This window comes from Pongo abelii, chromosome 11 (assembly GCF_028885655.2).
Source record: "Pongo abelii isolate AG06213 chromosome 11, NHGRI_mPonAbe1-v2.0_pri, whole genome shotgun sequence".
In the NCBI taxonomy this organism is placed as follows: domain Eukaryota; kingdom Metazoa; phylum Chordata; class Mammalia; order Primates; family Hominidae; genus Pongo; species Pongo abelii.
This window is the reverse complement of record NC_071996.2, coordinates 27,329,016-27,350,194: the sequence shown is the minus strand read 5'-3', so window position 1 is coordinate 27,350,194 and position 21,179 is coordinate 27,329,016. Positions and strand designations below refer to the sequence as shown.

At 53.3% G+C, this 21,179-nt stretch overlaps 2 protein-coding genes across 9 annotated transcripts in view; both read left to right on the top strand.

Moving 5' to 3' along the window:
• The window catches only part of GLI2 (GLI family zinc finger 2), a 256,865-nt gene that overhangs the window by 60,879 nt on the left and 174,807 nt on the right, over window positions 1-21,179 (top strand). For 4 of the 8 annotated variants that reach the window (XM_054549224.2, XM_024243717.3, XM_024243716.3 and 1 more), the window contains exon 2: window positions 1,611-1,788. In XM_054549224.2, the coding sequence (XP_054405199.2) occupies window positions 1,641-1,788 (148 nt within the window). In that variant the 5' untranslated portion in view covers window positions 1,611-1,640. Of the gene's footprint in view, window positions 1-1,609; window positions 1,789-21,179 lie in introns of those variants that run through there. The other 4 variants (XM_063712726.1, XM_054549226.2, XM_024243718.3 and 1 more) reach the window with 3 other exon arrangements.
• Window positions 1,695-21,179, top strand: part of LOC134759578 (uncharacterized) — a 61,498-nt gene continuing 42,013 nt past the window's right edge. Inside the window, exon 1 of the mRNA XM_063712727.1 lies at window positions 1,695-21,179. This exon is cut by the window's right edge and continues 26,432 nt beyond it. The gene's annotated coding sequence lies outside the window, so the exon portion shown is untranslated.

The window sequence follows — 21,179 nt, the reverse complement described above, 5'->3', positions numbered from 1 at the left end:
CCCCATCCCCACACTCTCTGCAGGACCTTCACACAGTTGCCCATAACCTTTCTGCCCACTCCTCCAGGTGTCCAGCCAAAAATGCCAGCTATCTTCTCCACCACCTTCTTTAAAACACGTGACTGGCCAGGTGCGGTGGCTCACGCCTGTAATACCAGCACTTTAGGAGGCTGAGGCGGGTGGATCACTGAGGTCAGGAGTTAGAGACCAGCCTGACCAACATGGAGAAACCCTGTCTCTACTAAAAATACAAAATTAGCCGGGCGTGGCGGCGCATGCCTGTAATCCCAGCTACTCAGGATTGCAGGAGAATCGCTTGAACCTGGGAGGCAGAGGTTGTGGTGAGCCAAGATCGCACCATTGCACTCCAGCCTGGGCAACAAGAGCGAGACTCTGTCTCAAAAACAAACAAACAAACAAACAAACAAAAAACAAACATGTGACCATCAGATTTCTCTTCTGATAGAAAGGCTGGATTGCCAGTGTCTGCTCTGATCCACCACCCAGCTGGAGATGGAAGTTGCCTGTGCCCCGAATCCCGCTGGGTGTTCCTCCCTTGCTCACAGCCGCTTTCTACCCCTCCTTATCTAGTCGGTAGCCTGGTCTGTTGGCTCTGCCCTGAAACCATGTCCGCGGTTCACCAGCTCCACCGCCACCTGCTTAACCCAAACCACCATCGTCTCTCCCTGAAAAGCCTGCTCTCCGTACAACAGTGGAGTGATCCTTTTACACCCAGAATCAGTCCTGCCCCTCCCCTGCTCCAGACCCCCTGATGCCTGCACTTCCCTTCTGGCCACTACTCAAAGAAGCCAGCCTCCTCCCACACGGCCCCTGGCTCCTGGCTTTGCCCTCTGACTGCAGTGGGGTGGCCCCTTAGGCATCCCATCCCTACCCCAGAGAGGCCTGGCAGCACACCCCGCTGTGCCCCTGCAACCCTCCTCTGTCCTGCTTTCTTTTCCTGAGCCACCTCCCACTACTGAAATTAAATCTACATTTATTTTCCCCTTGTTTGCCTCCAAGGAGAATGTAAACTCCACATATTGTATCTTCGGCACCAGGCGTGATGCCTGATACATACTAGGGGCTTAAAAATATGTTGACTGAGTGCATGTGAGTCAATAAGGGATGAACATTTATTGAAGGAATGGGTGAAGGAATGAGCGAACATGCAGATGAGTAAGTGAAAGGTTCTGGTGAGCAGGGAAGCCACCTGAAAATGAGGGCCTTTCTTTGAGGACCTCTAGGTCATTGTCACTATATTTATTTTTGTTTTCCCCATGATTCGCAGACAGAGGTCATTGTTTCTGACTTTATTTCCCTCATCAGAGGCTACCTGCCACTCATATCAGTAGGAACCTGTTACTTAGATTTTTTAAAATCTGGGTAAAAGATGATGAGAATGGCCTGCAGTTGTCCGTGAGGTCGTTCAGAAGATCAGGTGAATCCCAGGACTAATAATTCTCAAAATTAATTAAACCCTCCTTCCCAATTATAAGAGAATTAGAATGAAGTTGGTTGCTTTAGGAGCAAGCGGCGGTGTGAATATGGGTCGGTGTTTCCCGGCTGGGTTTGGGCGCAGTGTTGGTGAGTGTCTTTGTCTTCTCTTTTAGGATTGCCACCCAGGACGATGAGCGGCTGAGATGGAGACGTCTGCCTCAGCCACTGCCTCCGAGAAGCAAGAAGCCAAAAGTGGGATCCTGGAGGCCGCTGGCTTCCCCGACCCGGGTAAAAAGGCCTCTCCTTTGGTAGTGGCTGCAGCGGCAGCAGCAGCGGTAGCTGCCCAAGGAGGTACTTTCTGTTTCGCACACTTGGAGAGCAGCAGGGGTGTTTTTCATTAGCCCGTTAGGATTTAATTAGAGTGGTGGCCCATGTCATCAGGGAGGCATGCTGGGTTTATGGAAGGCGAAGAGGAAGGCGCCTCTGCTCCCAGGAATCCCAGGCACCATGAAGGTCACCTGTGAGTTTGCTAAGAGGTCTGGCCACCCCAAGTCCAGGGGGCTGAGCTGCCTCAGACAGCGGTGGGTGGGGCCTGAGTACTGGGAGGGGAGAGACGGAGGAGGGGCGTGGTCGCTGCCAGGCAGCCCTGGGGTGCGTGCAGCTGGCACATTTGAGATGTGCCCAGAGAACTTCTTGCCTCTTGCCCGCCAAGGACTGTTTTGGAAAGTAATTGTCTCCTGATGCCTTCTGGCTCTAATTAGAGGGTCAGGTTCGGGATTTACTATCTTAGGTGAATTTTTGGCCAACTTTAATTATAACAAAAGAGACTACACGAGCCACAGCCTCTCATTTTACTGCCCCAAAGAGAAAGACTCTCTGGTTTCCACTGGGCCGTCCGTGCCAGCATCCCGTTGGGAAAGTTTGGCGGGAAGGCGAGACCTCCCCTGTGTCTGCACAGTCCATCTGGAGGCCACAGAACTATTTCTGTCTGGGAGGAATGGAGAGACTTCGATTTCTTTTCCTCCCTTTTTGTTCCAGTGCATTTAGTCAGGCCCTGTTGCTCGCACGGCTGAGGCACAGCTCAGAGAGCAGTCAGGGAAGATAATGCGCCTTTTCTTCCGGCGGGCGCTTGGGCAGCGCCCCTCACACTTTGATGTATACACAGTTGCAGGGGGGCTTGTTTCAGTGCAGACCCCGATTCAGTTAAGCTGGGGCAGGGCTGAGTTTCTGCATTTCTGTTGGGTGCCAAGATGATGCTGGGGCTGCTGGTTCACAGGCCATGCTGGGGCCAGAGCCCAGGAACACGGGAAGACCCTCGGAGGGGCTTAGGAGTTGGTGCTTCTAAGAGTGGACCTGAGGGCCTGCGGGGGGTTGTTACTATATTTACTTTTATTTTTCCTGTAATTCTAAGTGGGAGGTCATTATTGGGATGTGTGACCCATGTCAGGAAAGGGAGATCTGAGGTCAATCTTCAGGCCCCTTGGGGAGGTGGCCTTCTGAGCTGGACGATGCCTCTCCACCCTGTGCCCCTTGGACAGGGACTCTCTAGACCCTCCCTCTGTGAGGAGGGGCCAGCTGGCGGTGGAGGAAGAGCTCTTAGGTGGAGTGGGAGGAGCCAAGCGCACAGGGAGGGAAGAGCGGGTGGAGCGGCCCTGGTCCTGGGGCCACACATGGTCTTTTCCTTCCCCTGGGTCAGGGCCATCCTTGGCCTGTGGGGGCACCTCAAGCTGCCCCTCTGCCCATGCTCTGAGGCCTTGTGAGCTCCAGGAAGCCTGGCCTCTGGGTATGTCTGGCCTGCCCCAGGGTCTTCAACAGGAACCATCCCCCCATCCCTCCGCCCTGCACCCTGCCTCTCCAAGCCATGAGTGGATCATGAACCACCATGGTGCAATTTCCTGATGTGTCACATTAGTAGAGGACAGACTTAGACAGTAATTAGACAGTAATTTGAATGTAATTGCGGGGGAGCCCCTCTAGTGTCAGGCTGAGTTCTCATTATTGGTGCAATAGCAACAGATGCTTGAGGGATTCTTGATCTGTGGCGGGAGTAGGGGCCAGGCAGGAGGCCCAAAGTTTGGAGTACAACACCTCCACAAAGGCCGTCACCTCCCAACCTCCCCCCACTGCAGCCCACCCCTGATGCCTTTCCTGCCCACCCCGCAGACACTTGTTGTCTGACCGCAGGGTGGCTTGGCTGGTGAGGTTCCAGCAGAGGGTGGACCCAGCCTTCGTGAGCATAGTTGCCACAGGGCAGGTGGCCTGTTGGCTTCGGAGCAGTCCTGGGCCATGTGTCTGCTGCTGGAGAGTCGTGAGGACCCCAGAGCCTCCTCACCCATCGCTGCTCCCTGCACCTGTCTCTGAGCAGCTTTTTTTGGGAAGGGTCCTCCTGGAGTCAGGGGAGAGCAGCTGTTCCTGTGTGGCGCAAAGCAGGGACATCGTGGGCCAAGTCTCCTGGTGCTGGTGAAACGCGGCGGCTCCATTCGTGGATGGGTTGGGAGGTGCGCTGGCCTGGGTCCCAGTTTTCCTAATCTGTGTCGAGAGTGGATTTGACAGGTGTTGTCCACAGTCTTTATGATCTTGGAACTTTGGATCTTCCTTAAATGTTACTGGATGGTGGCAGAGGTGCATGAGCAAGAATCCTCAGGTACTCAGCAACCCTGAGTTCCCCAGAAGGCTCCAAAGAGCCACGGATGTGGGCCTCACTGCCTGCAGGAGTACAGACCTGTTGGCAGTTGAGCAGAATGTGCGGAAGGAGGTGCCTGGAAGCTGCAGGTGGTTGGTGTGGGTCCCCCTCAGGGGCGGGGATGCTCTTGCGTTCATCTCTAGGTCTCAGCATCTGGTGCTGGGCCTGGCATGAGGGGTACCCAAGGGTCTTTGGGGACTGGAATGGTGTAGGAGAAAGGGTGGCATTGGTGAAGGAGTAAGTCTTCATGGGCCAGAAACATTTGCTGCAGCCACTGAGGAGTTGGGCACTCAGCCTTCAGGCGCAGGGCTGGGTGTGGACAGTGGGTGAGGAGGGGCCGTGAGGGACTGTACCAAGCCTGGGAGAGGGACAGTGCTGCAGGCTGCGCCCCGGGTGGCTGCAAGGGTGCGGGGAGCTGAGAATTTTTGTTGAGGGGCCCCTCTTCTCGAGTTGTTTCTGGCAAAGACGAATCATCTTGGTCTGGGCGACTGCTCTGAGGCCTGTTTGCTGGGGGCAGGAGCAGACTGAGTCGATTCCCCTGTCGCTGCGTAGGTGACCACTTAGACGCCTGGCTGCTCTGAGACCTGGCTTGTTCCTCCAAATCCCATGACATTGTCCCCCATGGTTCACACCCTGATTTGCTTTCTGGTGGAAAGGGATGATTTATTATTATTATTATTATTATTATTTTTGAGACAGAGTCTTCGCTCTGTTGCCCAGGCTGGAGTGCAGTGGCGCAATCTCAGCTCACTGCCAGCTCCGCCTCCAGGGTTCACGCCATTCTCCTGCTTCAGCCTCCCGAGTAGCTGGGACTACAGGCGCCTGCCACCACGCCTGGCTAATTTTTTGTATTTTTTGGTAGAGACGGGGTTTCACCGTGTTAGCCAGGATGGTCTCGATCTCCTGACCTCATGATCCACCCGCCTTGGCCTCCCAAAGTGCTGGGATTACAGGTGTGAGCCACCACACCTGGCCGAAAGGGATGACTTATACAAGCTTAGTGTTTCCTGACTTATTACAGTACATCAGAGGAGGTGTGGGGTGGGTGGGTCCTGTCTGAGGATGTCAGGGGCACAGTGGTGAGGAAACAGCCAAATCCTGCAAGCTGTCAGGGGCTGTTCCCCGGCATCTGTAAGGTATCCAGATGTGGGGGCTCCCTGCATTCCCGCATTCCCGGGCAGCTCATGGCCCCTCATCCAGCCTCCCCCATCCTTCACTGTCACCAGTTCCAAGAGCTTCCATTCCACGGCTAGAATGGATTCAAACAGTACACATACCTGCAGGCAAAAGGATTTCACTTTTTTGTTTGTTTGCTTGTTTTTTGAGACAGTCTTACTCTGTCGCCCAGGCTGGAGTGCAGTGGCATGATCTCAGCTCACTGCAACCTCCGCCTCCCGGGTTCAAGCCATTCTCCTGCTTCAGCCTTCTGGGTAGCTGGGATTACAGGCGCCTGCCACCACGCCCGGCGAATTTTTGTATTTTTAGTAGAGATGGGGTTTCACCATGTTGGCCAGGCTGGTCTTGAATTTCTGACCTCAAGTGATCTGCCCGCCCTGGCCTCTCAAAGTGCTGGGATTACAGGCGTGAGCCACCGCGGGATTTCACTTCTGAGTTATTTATATCTATGAAAAATTGAAAACAGCCTACCTGTTCATTGATAGGGGACTGGTTCATCTATGGAACATCTTGAATGGAGCATGATGTTGCCCCTGAAAATGTTAATCAAGACTTTTCAATTACAGGGTGGGAACATGCTTATATTCTAATATTAAGTGGGATAAAAAGAAGGTGCAACTGATCTCAAGCCCCTCTAGCAATGAGATAGAAAGTGAAGGTTCAGAGTGAGGAGAGAGGACATGAAGGAGGTGGGAAGCCCCAACAGGAAAGCTTGGAAAACCCAGGCAGGAGCTCCTGGGTGCCAGGCTGGTGCGGTCAGAGCCTCTCCTTCAGTACCTCCCGTATTGTAGATGAGACTGAGGCCCATCTGGGCATGGGGCTTGCCCAAGGCTACCAGCTGCTTCAACCATGAGCTGGGCCCGGGGCTTGGGGCTCTCGCCTCTCACATGGTGAGAGTCTCTTTCAGGTATTTGCTTTTAGATTGTTGTTTAGATTGCTGTTAGACTTGGCCTTAATTTAGGTCCTACTGCTACCCCGGGGTGAGTGTCCAGCCTTGGTAAGGTCTCACGTGTCTTGATGCCTCAGTTCTCTCATCAATCCCAGGCCCTGATGGCACCTGCTGTCTTCCAAACAGCCAGTTCTTTGAGGTCTGGGGCTGTGAGTTATTTTCAAAGTCACCTACCTCGACTGGCCTCTGTTGCCTGCCTTCCCCTAGGAGTCCATGAGGCTGGACCTGTTGGGGGCTGGGTGTTTCCACTTAGAGTCACTATTTCCCTGTGCCAGAATATGCGTGAGAAACATATTTGCAGAGCAGAGCATGGCTGGGCTGGACCGAGCTGGACCAAAGGAAAAAGCAGCCCTGTGGTCAGACTGGGGAAAGGTTAGTTTAATCATCTGGCTGGAGCAGTTCATAAGAGCAGACGGCAGAAGCCTGGGAGGGCGAGTTCTTTCCCAGTCTCTTTTGCTGTTGTGCTAACACTTTGGAGGCCATAAATCTTTTAAAACACATTTTGGCCCAGAGGTTTTCCCCTCCTTTAACTTCTAAAATGGTGTAATTTTAAAAGCAATTCGATTCAGATGTTTCTCATTGCTTTATACTGAAACTGTCCAAATGCTGTTGTATTTTCCTCCTTCACTGTGCGTTCTCTTTCAAAAATATTTCTGAACCTCTCTGTGTGCCTCACTGAGCACCAGGGACTACTTAGAGCCTCTGGGATAATATGAAAGGCAGAGCCATGAATCCCGGAGCTGGGTCTGATCTCATGAGTTTTGCTAGTTTCTGGAATCAAGCAGCCAGACAGGCTTCAGACATCCTGGGATGTACCTGCAATGGCCAACGCTCACCTCTTCCACGAAGCATCCAATGTGTGCTGGGCCAGGTGTCCTTCAGTGTGGGCCGCACCAGCAACATCAGCATCCCCTGGGAATTGTTAGAAATGCTAATTCTTGAGCCCCACCTTAGACCTACTGAATCCGAGTCTGTGAGGGTAGAGCCCGGCAAGCTGTGTTTACACAAACCCTCTTGGTGATTCTGATACACTCCTCAGTTGGAGAACCACATGTTCTGACCACATGAGGAAGGGTGGGTCTTTCCATAGGTAAGATGGGAGTTAGACACAGAGCTGCAGTGCGGAGATTTCAGGAGACTTCTGATGTGCTTACACAGGCCTGCCAGGGCACTTCCTGGATAGTAGCTGTAACACTGCCTTCTCTTAGTGCAGGCAGTGCCAAGGAAGTACTGAGAAGCAGCCCAGGCTCTGGAACCAGGCTGCCTGGTTAAGTCCCAGTTCTGTTGACCTTAGGCAGGTCTGTGCCTCACTTTTCTCATCTATAAAATGGACATGATCTTGGTTGTGAGCATTCCTTGAGTCAGCACATGGGAAGTGCTTAGAAAAGCGTTGGGCACAGAGGTGGCTTTGTGTGAGGTCCAAGTTGAGTATTTGCTTTATGAACTATTGCTATTCTTCCTACCAGTTTTCCTTTTCTAGATCTGCATACTCTCCTGACTTAGAAAGTTTCCTTTTCACTGGTAACCCTTGCCTGCTGACCCGTTGAGGCTGACAGCAGGTGGGAAGCCCAGGTTTCTGGTGACTTCCTACTTGAGAGTGGTGGGTGCCCTGAGCTGGAAATCAGACCTGGGTTCCTGTCCCACTTTGCTTTGCTCCCAGGGCCTGTCCTGGGTATCTGTCCTGAGTGGGCTCCTGGTCTCTCTGACTTGGTCTTTTCCCCAGCACACTGGAGACCAGACCAGACCAAAAGTTACTAAAGCTGGCCAAGCCTTAGACTCTCGTGACAATCACTGTATAAGTGCAGGGTCCAGGGCAGCCCCTGGGCTGGGGCCTGGGCATATGTATTTTTAATACACTTCACAGGTCATTGGGCGCAGTCCGTCCAAGGCATGAACAAGATCCCTTGGAGTATTAAAGAGTCTCAGGTGGGGAGACTACGGTTTGCAGCTGGTAGTACTGGCGGGGCTGTGACCAGGCTAGCATAGCTAGGGTCAAGCACTAGATGACTCTCAGCACAGCGCTCCAGTGTTCCAGGAGGCCTGTGTGCTACCTACTCATACTGGCAGTCCTCCTATCTTCTTCATTGGCCCTGCTGGGTTCTTGGAAAGTTTTTCTGAGGCACAGTTTTGCTTAGTGGCGAGGCATGCATGTCTATATGGGAATGCTGTGCAAATACCAGAATATTTAGACGACTCATTTTCATTGTGTTGGCCAGAGCTAGAAAATCCCCTCCCACCACCTGCCTTGCCACACCTAGGAATCTGTCCAATAACCCTCCATTGATATGTACCTCCAAGTCCCTGGTGTCTTTGCACTCTGTCTTTTTCTGTGCCTCCAGGATGTCCATGTGGGCAGGGCATTGCTTGTTCACCACTGTCCCCACATCCGCCCTTGCAGCAGACATCCCATAGGTGATTATGGAATCTGATGCTATCATGCCAGAAGTGTTCCCGGTGGGCTGGTGTGGTCAGCTGTCTCTGGGTATAAGGGTCAGTTGAGGCTGGCCCTGGTCTTTGGCCCCCCTGCCAGGCCCCATGGCCAGCAGGGAGCTGAGTGGGCCACCTTCCCTGGCTTATCTGAGTTTCTCTGCTGGGGCCACACACTTTTGCCTTGGACCTGGAGATGCACCCAGGTGTGACTAAGTGGGCCATTACTCTTATTTAAATGATTTTCAGGATGGCTGTTGATGCTGCTGGGCTTGTTTTATGGTCCAGCCACCCAGAACAACCAGTTCCCCTCAGACTTTGTCCAGAGAGCAGAGCTGAGTTCCCCTGACAGCCTGGCTCACCCAGGAAGCGGGGTGCAGGCTGCACACCCAGATGTTTTTCAGATAGTTCAGGAGTGCACTGCCAGGTTGGATGCCTGGGGCGGGGGGATGAAGTTGGAGGCTTCTTCCTGCTCCCAGCAGAGTCTAGTGGGAAGAGCATGGCTTGGGGTCAGGCAGATCTGGGCTCTTCTTACCCTCTGCTTACCAGCCATGTCTTCTGGACGAATCAGGGAACTTCTCTGAGATTCGTGCAATGGCGATGGTAGTGGTCACTACTTCTGGCTACCATGGAACTAAGTGAGACAAGGTCTGCAGGGTGGCTAGCAGAGCATGTGGACACAGAGGAAGTAAATGTCCACATAACAGAAACCCGAGCATTCCTCTGGCCTGTCCTGGCCTCACACTCACTGCCACTCAGAACAGCTGCCGTCCAGAATCAGCCTGGCCGCCCCATTTCCCCAAGCACTACAGGTTTGTTCTCTGCTTCTGGCCCCAGCCTGGGGTCTGGACTCTGGGAGGCTCTCCTGGCCCCTGCCCATTGCTCCCCTTGGTTACAGAGACCGGCACACATGTTTGCACGTCACCTCTGTGTCACTTTGTTTTCTGGCTGGTGCCTATAAGCCGGTGAACCCTACCTGCCTGGAATGACAGCGTCAGAGGACAGTGCTGGTGGCTCCTGCCCCTGCGTGCTCCCTGGGGCCTTGGCCATGCCTGGCAGGCACGCCTTCATTTCTCACGGTTCACTGTGAATGTTCAGCTGGTGCAGAGTTGGGTGAAGCTTCAAAGTCATTTCTACTTACAGAACTGGAAGAAGCTTTTGAAATCCTCTAGTTTGAATCTATTCATCTTACAGATGTGGAAACTGACGTCCAGAGACACAAAATGCAGAGGGTTGCCTAGTGATATTGCTTGGACTGGAAACCAATTCCCCAGGAACATTCCATCACGTGGGACACAGCTGTCCCTCAACCTGGCCCTCCTCCTGGCCCAAACCCCAGCTTCCCAAGTGACTGTGTTTAGGTTGGAAACATTTTTCTGACGTTTGGTTCTGTCAAAACTAATTTTAGCATTTCTAAAGCTTGGTAAAAATACAGCCTCATTACTTTGATGTCAGTGCATAGTTTACTATTAGTATATACTGGGGTGTATCATTTTAGTCATGTTTAACACGGCTGCACCAGGCATGCACTATTAAATCTGGCTTATTTTACATTCCCGTCCGGAATTATTTATTTGTAACAATTTCCTTTCTATCAAAAGACACAGCTAATGCTGTGTTTTAATGTGTTATTTACACACAAAATAACCTATTTACAACTCAGTATGCGCCGGAGGGAGAATGGATGGGCCCCCGTTCCCTGCGTTCTGTTATATCAGAGTTTAACAATCTGGATCGCTAATAGAACCATTTATCATTGCTTGGGAGGAGGGGGAAGAGATAATTTATTTTATGTTTGTGGCCAGGTCTCACCGCCTCTGATCTTGGGACCATTTTGAGGATAATGAAGTGAAGCCCTGCATTTGGTGGGGGCTGTGGGGCGCCCGGGCCTGGGTACCTCTGGGTTCCCTGCATTCATGTGCACATCCTACAGATGGTCCTGAACTGTGGATCAGAGAGACGGTGATGACGGGGACGTTGCCTCTGCCTTCCAGGAGCTTCCAGTTAGAGGTGACACTCAGGAGATGGTGACGAATCCTGCCCGTGGGGCTTCACGGAGGAGGCAGTGTCTGAGCCTGGGGACATTCGGGGTTCCACCAGGTGGAAAGAGGAAAGGGTGGGTGGGCCCTGGTAGGAGGAGGGGGGCAGAGTGGCCCCCTGGGAGTGTGGGGAGGGGGGATTGGGCGCCATCGGCTCAGTCCGTATGTCTCCTGCGTGAGTCCATATGTCTCCTGCCTGGCATGTGGGGTCTGAAGGACAAGGCACCTGTTGCCCTGCGGGGAGGCGCAGAGGTGGCTGGCACCCAGGTGGGTGCATGGCTGATCCAGGGTGCAGGCCAAGGTCCCGGGGACTCCACTGAAGTCTCTTTGAATGGACACTGAGGGGTAAGGAGGGAAAGCTCCATTTGAAGCTGCTGTGCTCTGAAGCTCTGTGTGGACACCAGAGGAGGGTTAGAAAGTGCGGGGAGATGCATTTAAGAAGCAGGGGCCATGGCCCTGTCCCGAAAAGCTTGTGGTTCCCCCATGGAGAAACCAGACACCCCAGTTACGATGCTGATGTGGGCATTGTCTGCTGCCTGCAGTGATCCAGGAATACATTAGGGAAGGATTGTGGCCTCAGTAGGACCTGGTAACACTGCTGTGTACAGCCCTGTGACCTGGCTGCTCAGTCAGTCCCACAGAAAGCCACTGTGCACTCAGATCAGGGGGCTGGGGAGGGGGTCACCAAAGTGTGATTGCAAAGTGTGGCAGGGCTTGGGCAAGCCCCCTGGGGACGATGCAGGGAGCCATCAGCCCCAGGACACCAGCATGGTCTGGGGGATGGGACCTGGGCTTGGACAGGTGAGGTTTGAACCCTTTCCCTGCCCCTTCTCGGTTGGGTATCCTGTGCTGATCTGAACCCCAGTGTCCTCATTTTAAACGCAGGCCAAAATACGTATCTTTGGAGTGCTAGGCTGACCAATAATGAGACTCCAGTGCTTAGAGGGCCCCTGGCACACAGTTGGCATTCTGTAAATGGTAGTTGCAGCTATTAGTATTATGGTTCTTGCTCTTGTTATGATTCTTAATTCAAGAACTGTTTTCTGAGGGTAGCACATACGTTCCTTAAAAATATTTGAGAGAGCAAATGAAGGACCTGAGTCTCTGTAATGAGTTAGCAGTTCACCCATGATGTGCAAGGAGGAACCACACTCTAGCCTGAGGAACAGCATGGGCAAAGGTCCTGGGGTCTGAGAATGGCTGGAGAGGCTGAGCTGAGCGGCAAGCACTGGCAAATGAGACTGGTTTTGTCAGCCCCTTGGCAAAGGGCTCCCTTCCCTCCCCGATCCTGGCACAAGCTCACATCTGAGGCCGAGTCTAGCGGCCCCTCTTAGGGTCTGTGTCCTCCCTCTGCTCACAGCCACACGTGGACAATGGTGACTCAGCCAGGCCCTGTGTGCACGGCTTGCTTGGACCACCCCCCGACCCCCCCACCAACCCTCAGCATCTGGCTTCTTCTCCTTCTGGGTGGGCAGGGCGGGGAGGGAGCCAGAGGGGCTCTGTCTTAAGAAGCCGCCCTTAGCTCCTTCCCCTTGAATATGTCCTGGCTGGCCCTGCTGTCAGAGGGCGTGGACCTCTGCTTTGTGTTATGGGGGATTGTGAAGCTTGAAACCCTGGCACCAGACAGCCAGGCCTCTGGGCAGAGCAGGGCCTCATCTGCCGTCTGACTTTCCATCTTGTTTTCAGCAGCGATATTTGAGAGGTTTGTGTTTGGTGTGGAGCCAGGCAGTGGAACCGCTTTGCACCTTCTATTATCCCTGCAATTCTAGAAATGGAAGGACGTCCAGGAGAAGCCTATGCAGGGCCGAGCATGTGGTCTCTGTGTGGTGTGATGGTGGCCAGGGTGGGGAAGTCCCTGCCCCCGCCGAGTGCTGCAATCCCACCATCAGGTGTTTACCCCCTTGCTGTCACCTTACCTCTGGGTTTGTGCAAAGGCCCCTGTTGTCCATTATCCTCTTGTGACCTCTCCCCAGTGGCTCCTGGATCAGCTGGAGAGGGCCAGGCTTCTGAGCACTGGAGTACCTGTGCCTGGGGAAGCTCACCTAGGAGAGAATAGGGTCTGGGAGGGAAGAAAAACTTGCCAACGACACACTTTGCTGACTGGGTGAGTTGCTGAGGCTCGATGTCAGCGAGATCTTTGTCCTGTTGCCAGTCCCCAGACTGTGAGGTCTCCACGCCGGAGTCAATGGCCCTCTACGCCATGTTGGTGACAAGAAAAGCAACAGGCACCTTCACTTAGAGGACAGAAAAGTGTGAGTTCACATCTAGGTGTAGGAGCAGGGGCCACCCTTGCCTTGTCTGTCTGTGAAATGGGGGTGACAAGGCTCCCCTCAGCAACCTCTGTAGTGCAGGGTGGCCTGGCATGTGGGCAGCGGGCAGCTGTTGTTATTCTCATGGGATAGTGGCAACCCTTGCCTGAAAGCACCTGAGGCTGTTTGTGTCTTCAGTGGCTAGGGCACTGTGGAGCTTCCCAGCTGCCCATAGTTCTCAGCAGCGCCCACATGCCTGGCCCCCCGGATTTTCTAGCTCCAGGCCATCAGGGAGGGAGGACCCACCAGTTCCACTCTTCAAGAACTACCTCCGATAATTGAAAACCTATGTGTACACAAAACTTTGTATATGGGTGTTTATAGCAATGTTAGTTACGATAGTCCCAAAATGGAAATGACCCAAGCATCCATCCGCTAATGAATGGATGAGCAGAATGTGGTATGTATGTACAATGGAATATTACTGGGTCATAAAAAGGAGTGAAGTGCTGATCAACGGTATACAGAAATGAACCTCACAAACGTATGCTGAGAGAAAGAAGCCAGGCATCAAAGCACAAATATTGTAGGATTCCATTCCCATGAATTGTCTAGAACGACAAATCCATAGAGACAGAAGGGAGATGAGGAGGTGCCAGGGGCTGGGAGAAGAGGGAATGGGGAATGATTGCTATGGGCTTGGGGTTTCTTTTTGGAGGGATGAAAATGTTCTGTAATTAGATAGTGGTGATGGTTGCAACAGCCCTGTGAATATACTAAAAACCACTGAATTGTAGACTTTAAAAGGGTGAATTTTATGGTATGTGAATTACATCTCTGTTTAAAAAAGAAGGGAGGGAGGAGAAACAAAGGACAGAAGGAAGGAAAAGAGGAAGTAAGTGCGGGGGAGGGAGGGCACCCGTGGCAGCATGGGGGCCTGGCCGTGCAGCTGCTCACAGCCCCTGGGATCTCCAAGTGCCTTGTGCACCGCTACCCCTCAGGGAGGACCCTGCTTCCCCTGTCCAATGAGCAGCTTTCCCATCTAATCTATAGGCCCCAGAAGCTCTAAAAATAACTGAAGTGGAAGGAGGGTGTTTAATGACAAAGTAAATAATTACATTAAGGGTGCGAGTTTGGAGGGGAGCTGAGTAAATCACTGAGAAAGAGCACCAGCCTCCAGCTAACTTCCACTCCTTTATCACCAGATTACATCCTCCTTAGAACCTGAATCATTGACTGTGGCTGGTGGCAGGCTCTGCAGTGGTGGGGGCTGCGGTCAGGCAGGTGCTGAGAGAGATGCCCTGTGAGCATTTCAGGGTGACCCTGCTGGCCCTAACTCCAGGTGGATGAGCACCAAGGGCGGGGGCCCCTGTGCTGCTGGAAATTAACTACTCTGCTGGGGGGAGCCAGGTCTCAGGGATGGCCGCACAGCCTTGCTGCCCACAGCTGGAGGGGGCCAGGCTTCTGAGCCAGAGTGGCTTCAGGGGTCATTTGGTCCATTGAGGTCCAAGGAGGGGGATGGTCTTGCCAGTGCTACGTGGTGATTATCTATCAGATCTTGGTAGGGAGATTTCTGGGAGTGGTGTTCCCAGTCCAGGTGTGCTGGGCCGTCTTCTGTGTTGAGAGCAACATCTGCAGTGGGCAAGCCCCAGGCAGACTATAGCCCTGGGAAGTGGCAGCGTTCACCAGCTTTGGCATGGTGTGGGCTGGGGCTGTCTGGCACACCTGCCCACCTCCCCTGTCCTGGCCTGGAGCCCTCATTTAGTCCCTTCCTTTGCTGTCCCTCCTCCCTCTACCTCATGGCCTCATCCTGTCCTCAGGGCGGCCCAGCCGACAGCCTCTCTCCTCTCCCTGGCCCTGTGCTACCCCTCAGGATGTGGAGGATGGGCAGGCTCCCACGCTTATGGGATGCACTAATAGGGGTGCTTGGAAGGGATGAGGATACAGGGAGACAGCAGTGCCTTGGCCTGAAGGGACAGATCTTCTCGATAGAAACTGTGTTAGGACACTTGGTGCAAGCAACAGAAGCCCGCTCTGGCTCTCTGAAGCTACGTGGCGTTCTGGTCCTCCATAACTCAGAAGTTCAGGGTTAGATTTGCTTTTAGGACTAGCTAAGCTTGAGGCTCCAGTGACGTCACTGGGACATGTCTCTTTCTGTCCGTGATCTCGATTGGCTTTCTGCTGGCCTGGCATTCTGATAGCTCTGATCACGAGAGGGTGGAGTTGCTGATGTGGGCCTGATATCCATGAGCTCAGATGGAGGAGTGTCTCATTCCAGGTGATTCCAGCAAAAGTCCTGGGGGCAACTTATTGGCTAGGCCTGGGTCCCATGCACCCTTGTGAACCATCCACTGTGACCGAGCCATGTAGTATTTTGTGGGGTCCCATGCATACCTGTGCAAAGTGGGGTGGGTCCGCCCCCTTATCTGCTGGAGCTGTGCGTAGAAGGGCGGCCCATGTGCTGCTGGTCAAGCCAAATACCAGTGCCCGCCTCCCTGAAGCCAGATGGCAGGAGGAGTGGGCAGGAGACCCGGAGAGGCCTGGGCACCTGTAGACATCCACTGGTGGATGGTGGGGTCAGAGTTGGGCCCTTCAGAAGCAGCAAGGAGTCCTCTGGTCATTCCATCCCCCCAGCCGCATTTTTTGGGTTATACCAGGGGTGCTGTCCCCCTCCCCTAGTTGTCCTTTTGAGCTCCCCAGAAGGGTACACAAAGTGCTCCCTGAGAAGTGCCAGACCAGAGCCTTGGAGAGGAAATGCTAGAAAGTTCCAGGGGTGGCATCGCTAAGGAGGGCTCCTTAAAGAATGAGAGAGCTACTGGGAAGGTGGAGGTGAGCAGAGGCTCAACGGGGGGTGGATGACAGGGCACATGCCAGGGCAGGGAGCAGTGCCTGCTGGAGAGGAGGCTTCATACTAGGGGTAGGAGGAGAGGTGCAGTTGGAAAGGGAGGTTGGAATCGCTGTGGGGAGCCTGGGATGCCCTGAGAGGAATTTGGACGGGGGTGGGGGGTGTAGTAGGGAGCTGTTGAAGGGCTTTGAGCAGGGGAGGGGCTTTTAGAATCAGCACATCTCTTTGCTGATTGATTTGAAGCATTCCATACTCACAAATGAAATCCTGCTGGACAGCTCTGCTTTTCAGAAGATTCTTTTTCCTCCCTCCCTCCCTCCTTCCCTCCCTCTTTCCTTCTCTTCCTTTTTTCCACAAGTGTTTACTGGGGGCCTACTATGCGCCGGGCAGTGTAGTCCCTGGGTGGCAGCAGCGAACACACAGGCAAGGTCCACTTCTCTGGAACTGACATTCTAGTTGGGAGACACAGGCAAGTACCCAAATCAATGACTGTGCGGAACAGGATGTAAGATGGGTATTCTGGCAGGGAGAGATGGAGGATCGGTGGCCTCAGCCTTCCTTGAGACAGGAACGCTTTTCCCAGGGTTGTTGAAGCCACTGTCTCTCTCAAATGTGCTGGTTAGGGCACAATAGAAAACCACTTCCTCTGCTGTGGGAGGAGAAGAAACTCATCGCGAAGCCAGCTGCAGGCTGAAGAGCGGGTTCAGGTCACCCCTGTACAGCAGGACAGGGCCACACACACATGTCGCGGCCCAGTCCCCGCACTGCGTCGGGAGTCGGGCGTCCCCAGGAGCCACTAGATGGGCCCTCGTGCAGGCAGATGCCCTGGGTCCTGGCCCCGCTGTGAGAGCTGTGGCGGTTCCCTTGCATCCTTGTCTTTCACGGGGGAATGATGAGGACTTCCCTCCTAGGGCCGTGGTCAGGGCTGAAGCTGAGACGCAGGCCGGATTATGATCCACAGGGTCATCCTCACAGGGGTTTTGGAAGGACTGACCACGCCGCCACCATGGGGGACCTGAGGCCCTTCTTTCCATCGCTGGGGTCATGACTCCCAGAGTGGCCTTCTGGTGGCATGTCTGGCCTCTCCCTACCCTCACGCCCTGGGGTGTCATGGTGGACCCTATGGTCTCTCTCTGGAGACATCACCCTTCCTAGTCATTCAGGCTGCCAGGGAGCCCCTTTCTCCTGTTGCCATCCTTGGCATGCTGGTTCTGACCTCTCTTTTCCTGGAACTTTTTCTCCTGGGCTGTGTTTTTCAGGTCTCTGAACCTCTGGGGCTGGCCCAGGTGAGTGCCCCTTCCAATCCTGCCAGTGTGTGAGCTCTGTTCTCCCTCTTCCACATGGGGGATGCTTCACAGCAGTGAGGGTGAGAGTCTTCTGTTCTTTCCATGTGTCCCCACTGAAGAAGGCGGGGACACCTGGCCATGTTGTGGAGCCTTTCCTGGGTAGGGAAAGAGCGCTGGTCTGGGGTGGGAGATGGACCTCCAACACTGCGAGGTCCCCAGACGATGACTGTGAAAGGGTCCCGAAGAATTTTCAGCATGCCACACACAGGACGTGAAGTGTTGGCACTCCTGGCCAGCGCCTGAGCACCACTAATACGGACAATGTCCTGGCAGGGCCGGGGTGGTGAAACATGCTTCTTTTGTGCATCCGTTCCCAAGGAGGAATTGGAGGCTTCTGAAGACTTAAAAACCACACCAAAACAAAATAACCAGAGAAAATGTTTCCCTGTGCTGTGGTTCTAAGAGCTGTATTGCTTTGGGGAAGAGGGGAAGGCAAGAACCCCCTTTGAAAGCTTTTCCCTGAGGAGGTGGGGGATGGCGTGGGTGCCCATGGACATGCAGTCCACATGATGGCTGCCATGTGCCCTTGAGCATCCTCATCCCAGAATGGCCCAGTGCACACAGAGGAACAGCCTGATCCCCTCAGCTGCGTTGAGTCTTGGGAGAGGGAGAGCCAAGCCCCAGGGGTCGATTGAAACTCTGAGTCCTGCTTGTGCAAGGACTTTGCAGCTGTGTGACTGCCCGGGGCGATGGGTGCTGCCACACTTGTCTGCCAGGCCATTCTCCTGACAATGTTCTTGTACATGCAGCTGCAGCTGGCCCCAGATCCCCAGGTCCCCCACCACCACCCTGGCCCCTCACTGCTGACTTCTCTGCCATCTCTTGCCATTCTTGCATGCAGTCTTGTCCCCAAGACAAGTGGGGAAGATGGTGCCAGCCTAGTGGGCTACTTTGTCCTGAGAAGGTCATGTTCAGCTCCCCCACCATCCAAGGGAAGTCTGTGCCCCTGATTTGAGGGGAAGATGCGTTTTCTAAGGTTACTTCAACTTATGGTGTCTTAGTTATCATTCTTAGAAGCAGGCTCTTAAGAGAAGGATTCTGGTGTACCTGGTTTATTTGGAGTTGTAAGGAAGGGAGTGGTGAGGTGAGATGGGAGGAAAGCACCTGTAAAGGGAGGCTTAGAGAGTCAGCTGCCCCCGAGAACAACTGGAGCTTCATCCCTGAGGGGAATCTGGGAGCTGGCATGGTTATCCCATCCCAGAGAAAGGAAGCAGCTCTAAACACCAGTTGCTGGCAGTGCCCCACTGAGGGCTCCTCTTGCACTCCAGACCTGTTGCACAGCTGGGCAAAGTAGGCTTTGGAGACAGAAAACCCTCAGTTAACCACGGTGCTGGTGGTTGGAAAGGATGTGTGCACCAAAGGGGTAAGGGCACCGGGATTTGAGTGGGAATCAACAGGATCTGCCCTACAGAGATGGGGGTGGTAAGTGCTGATCGCCATGATTTCTGAGGGCTTAGGAAGCCTTTTCTGTGTCTGTCTGTATGATTTTGTGGTTAAACATGAATGCTGATGGCTGAAAGGTGTGTGAGTGTGGTAAAATGGATACTTCTAGGCAGATCACCTGGCTATTGTCAGATATCAGTGCCTCACTGGGAATGAGTTGATCAGATTTCATGTTGAGAGCAGTGTTGGGTGGGGTAGAGCAGGGGTCCCGTCCTCCGGCTACAGACTGGCACCAGTCCATGCCCTGTTACGAACCAGGCCACATAGCGGGAGGTGAGCAGCAGGCAAGAGCATTACCACCTGAGATGCACCTTCTGTCAGATCAGCAGCGGCATTAGATTCTCATAGGAGCAAGAACCCTATTGTGAACTGTGCATTTGAGGGACCTAGGTTGCGTGCTCCTTATGAGAATCTAATGCCTGATGACCTGAGGTGGAATAGTTTTGGGTTCCTGCCCCCGCCTGCCCCGCCCCCCGCCCCCCGCCCCCGCCGCACTGGTCCCTGGAAAAATTGTCTTCCATGAAACTGGTCCCTGGTGCCAAAAAGCTTCGGGACCACTGGGGTAGAGGGCAGGACAGAGGCTGCCTCTTGGAGGATGAGGTCAGAAACAGGTGTGATGGTCCTGGAGATCCCCTGAATGTATCCTCAAAGACAAGGGCCAGTGTCCTGTCCTGTCCTGTCCTGTCCTGTCGATGCCAGCGTCCAGGGGCCTGAGACAGGGAGAGGGCGATGGTCCTCCCAGCTAGGCCTTTTAGAATGGAGGAGACCCCAGACCCTGAGCCCCAGAGACGAGCCTGATCTATAACCAGTCAGTGAAAATATATACAGTGAAATGGAAGTTTCTGCCATTGAGCAGGCTCTTGCTGACCACTGTAAAGATAAGTAACGGCAGTTTTCAGGCCACTAAAACCCTTACCTTTGGGGTATAAAGGGGTCTCTGCAGACAGTAAGTCTTTATCGGGAAATGTTTACTCATAAAAAAACACAAGCTGGGGAGAGAAAGCACCTCAGCCTTTATGGTGCCGCAACCCATCTGTAACAGCAGCTGCAAATCACCTGTGGGCCGCAGATGACTCTGTCCAAAAGTTGGGGGCGGAAGCAAGAGTAAAAGCTGACTTGCTGCTATGCAGACAGCATTGCCTGCCCCGCCAGCCCCCTCCCTCCACTGATAGAGAGACTGTGCTGCCCCGTGTGTGGCTCAGCCGTCTTGCTGTGGCTCCCAAGTACCACGGGATTGAGCCTGAGCTCTGTGGTCACATGCGCCCTGGCCCACGTCTCTGGCCCCTGTGCCTGTGCACTTCTGACAGGGCTCCCTGCTTCCAGAGCGCCTTCCCCTGCTTTTCTACCCCTGGGAGGGCTACCCGAATGCCCACCCCATACCAGTTAGAGTCCTATCAGTGGAGTAGAATCACCATGAGAGACTTGCAACCAGGGTGGTGATAGCATCAGCTCCTGCCCAGTCGTGGGAGCAGTGATAGCTCTGCAAAACCACGGTCTCTGCACCTGGTGCTGGGCTGAAGTCGCTGTAGGTCAGTGGCATTGGCGATCCGAGGGGGTGTTAGGTGTGACGTGGGGGAGAACAAGACAAGCTGGAACCCACTAGGATGGATAGAGTTCACGCCTGCCTTCCTGTACTTCCAGCTTCATGATGGATAGGTGGATGCACATGGGGTTGGAGGGGGGTTGTATGAGCCTCCCCCTTGGAACTGTATCCACTCCTGGCTCTATGGGAGAAAGAGCTGGCTCCAACCCTCTGCCCCACAGATCAGTGATGATGTTTGGGGACTGAGAGAGCCTCTGGGATCCTACACTAGCAGTTCTAAACCTTTTGGTCCACGGATCCCTCTACACTTAAAAATTACTGAGGACCCCAAAGAGCTTTTTTTTTTTTTCTGAGACTGAGTCTCGCTGTGTCGCCCACACTGGAGTGCAGTGCAGTGGTGCGATCTCAGTTCACTGAAACCTCCGCCTCCTGGGTTCAAGCGATTCTCCTGCCTCAGCCTCCTAAGTAGCTGGGATTACAGGTGCCTGCCATCATGCCCGGCTAATTTTTGTATTTTTGTAGAGACGAGGGTTTCGCCATGTTGGCCAGGCTGGTCTCAAACTCCTGACCTCAAGTGATCCGCCCGTCTAAGCCTCCCAAAGTGCTGGGATTACAGGCATAAGCCACCGCGCCTGGCCCCAAAGAGCTTTTTTAATGTGGGTTATATCTATTGATATTTACCTTGTTTGAAACTTAAAAAAATGAGAACCATTTAAAATATTTTGTCTTCAAATTCATTTGAAAATAACAATGATACAACTATTATTTTTATAAAAAGTTTTTCCAAAATTAAAAACTATAGTAAGAAGAGTAGGATTATACTTCTGCAAATATCCTTAATTTCTGTCTTAATGGAAGACAGCTGGATTCTCATGTCTACTTCTGCATTGAGTCTGTTGCACTATGTTGTTTTGATTAAAATATATAAAGGAAATCCAGCCTAATACAGATCTAGAGATAGAAAAGAGAAGGGTATTTTAAAAGCCTTTTCACCTAATTTGGATGTTCTTTGACGCTGCACCAAAACATGACATTATGGAGT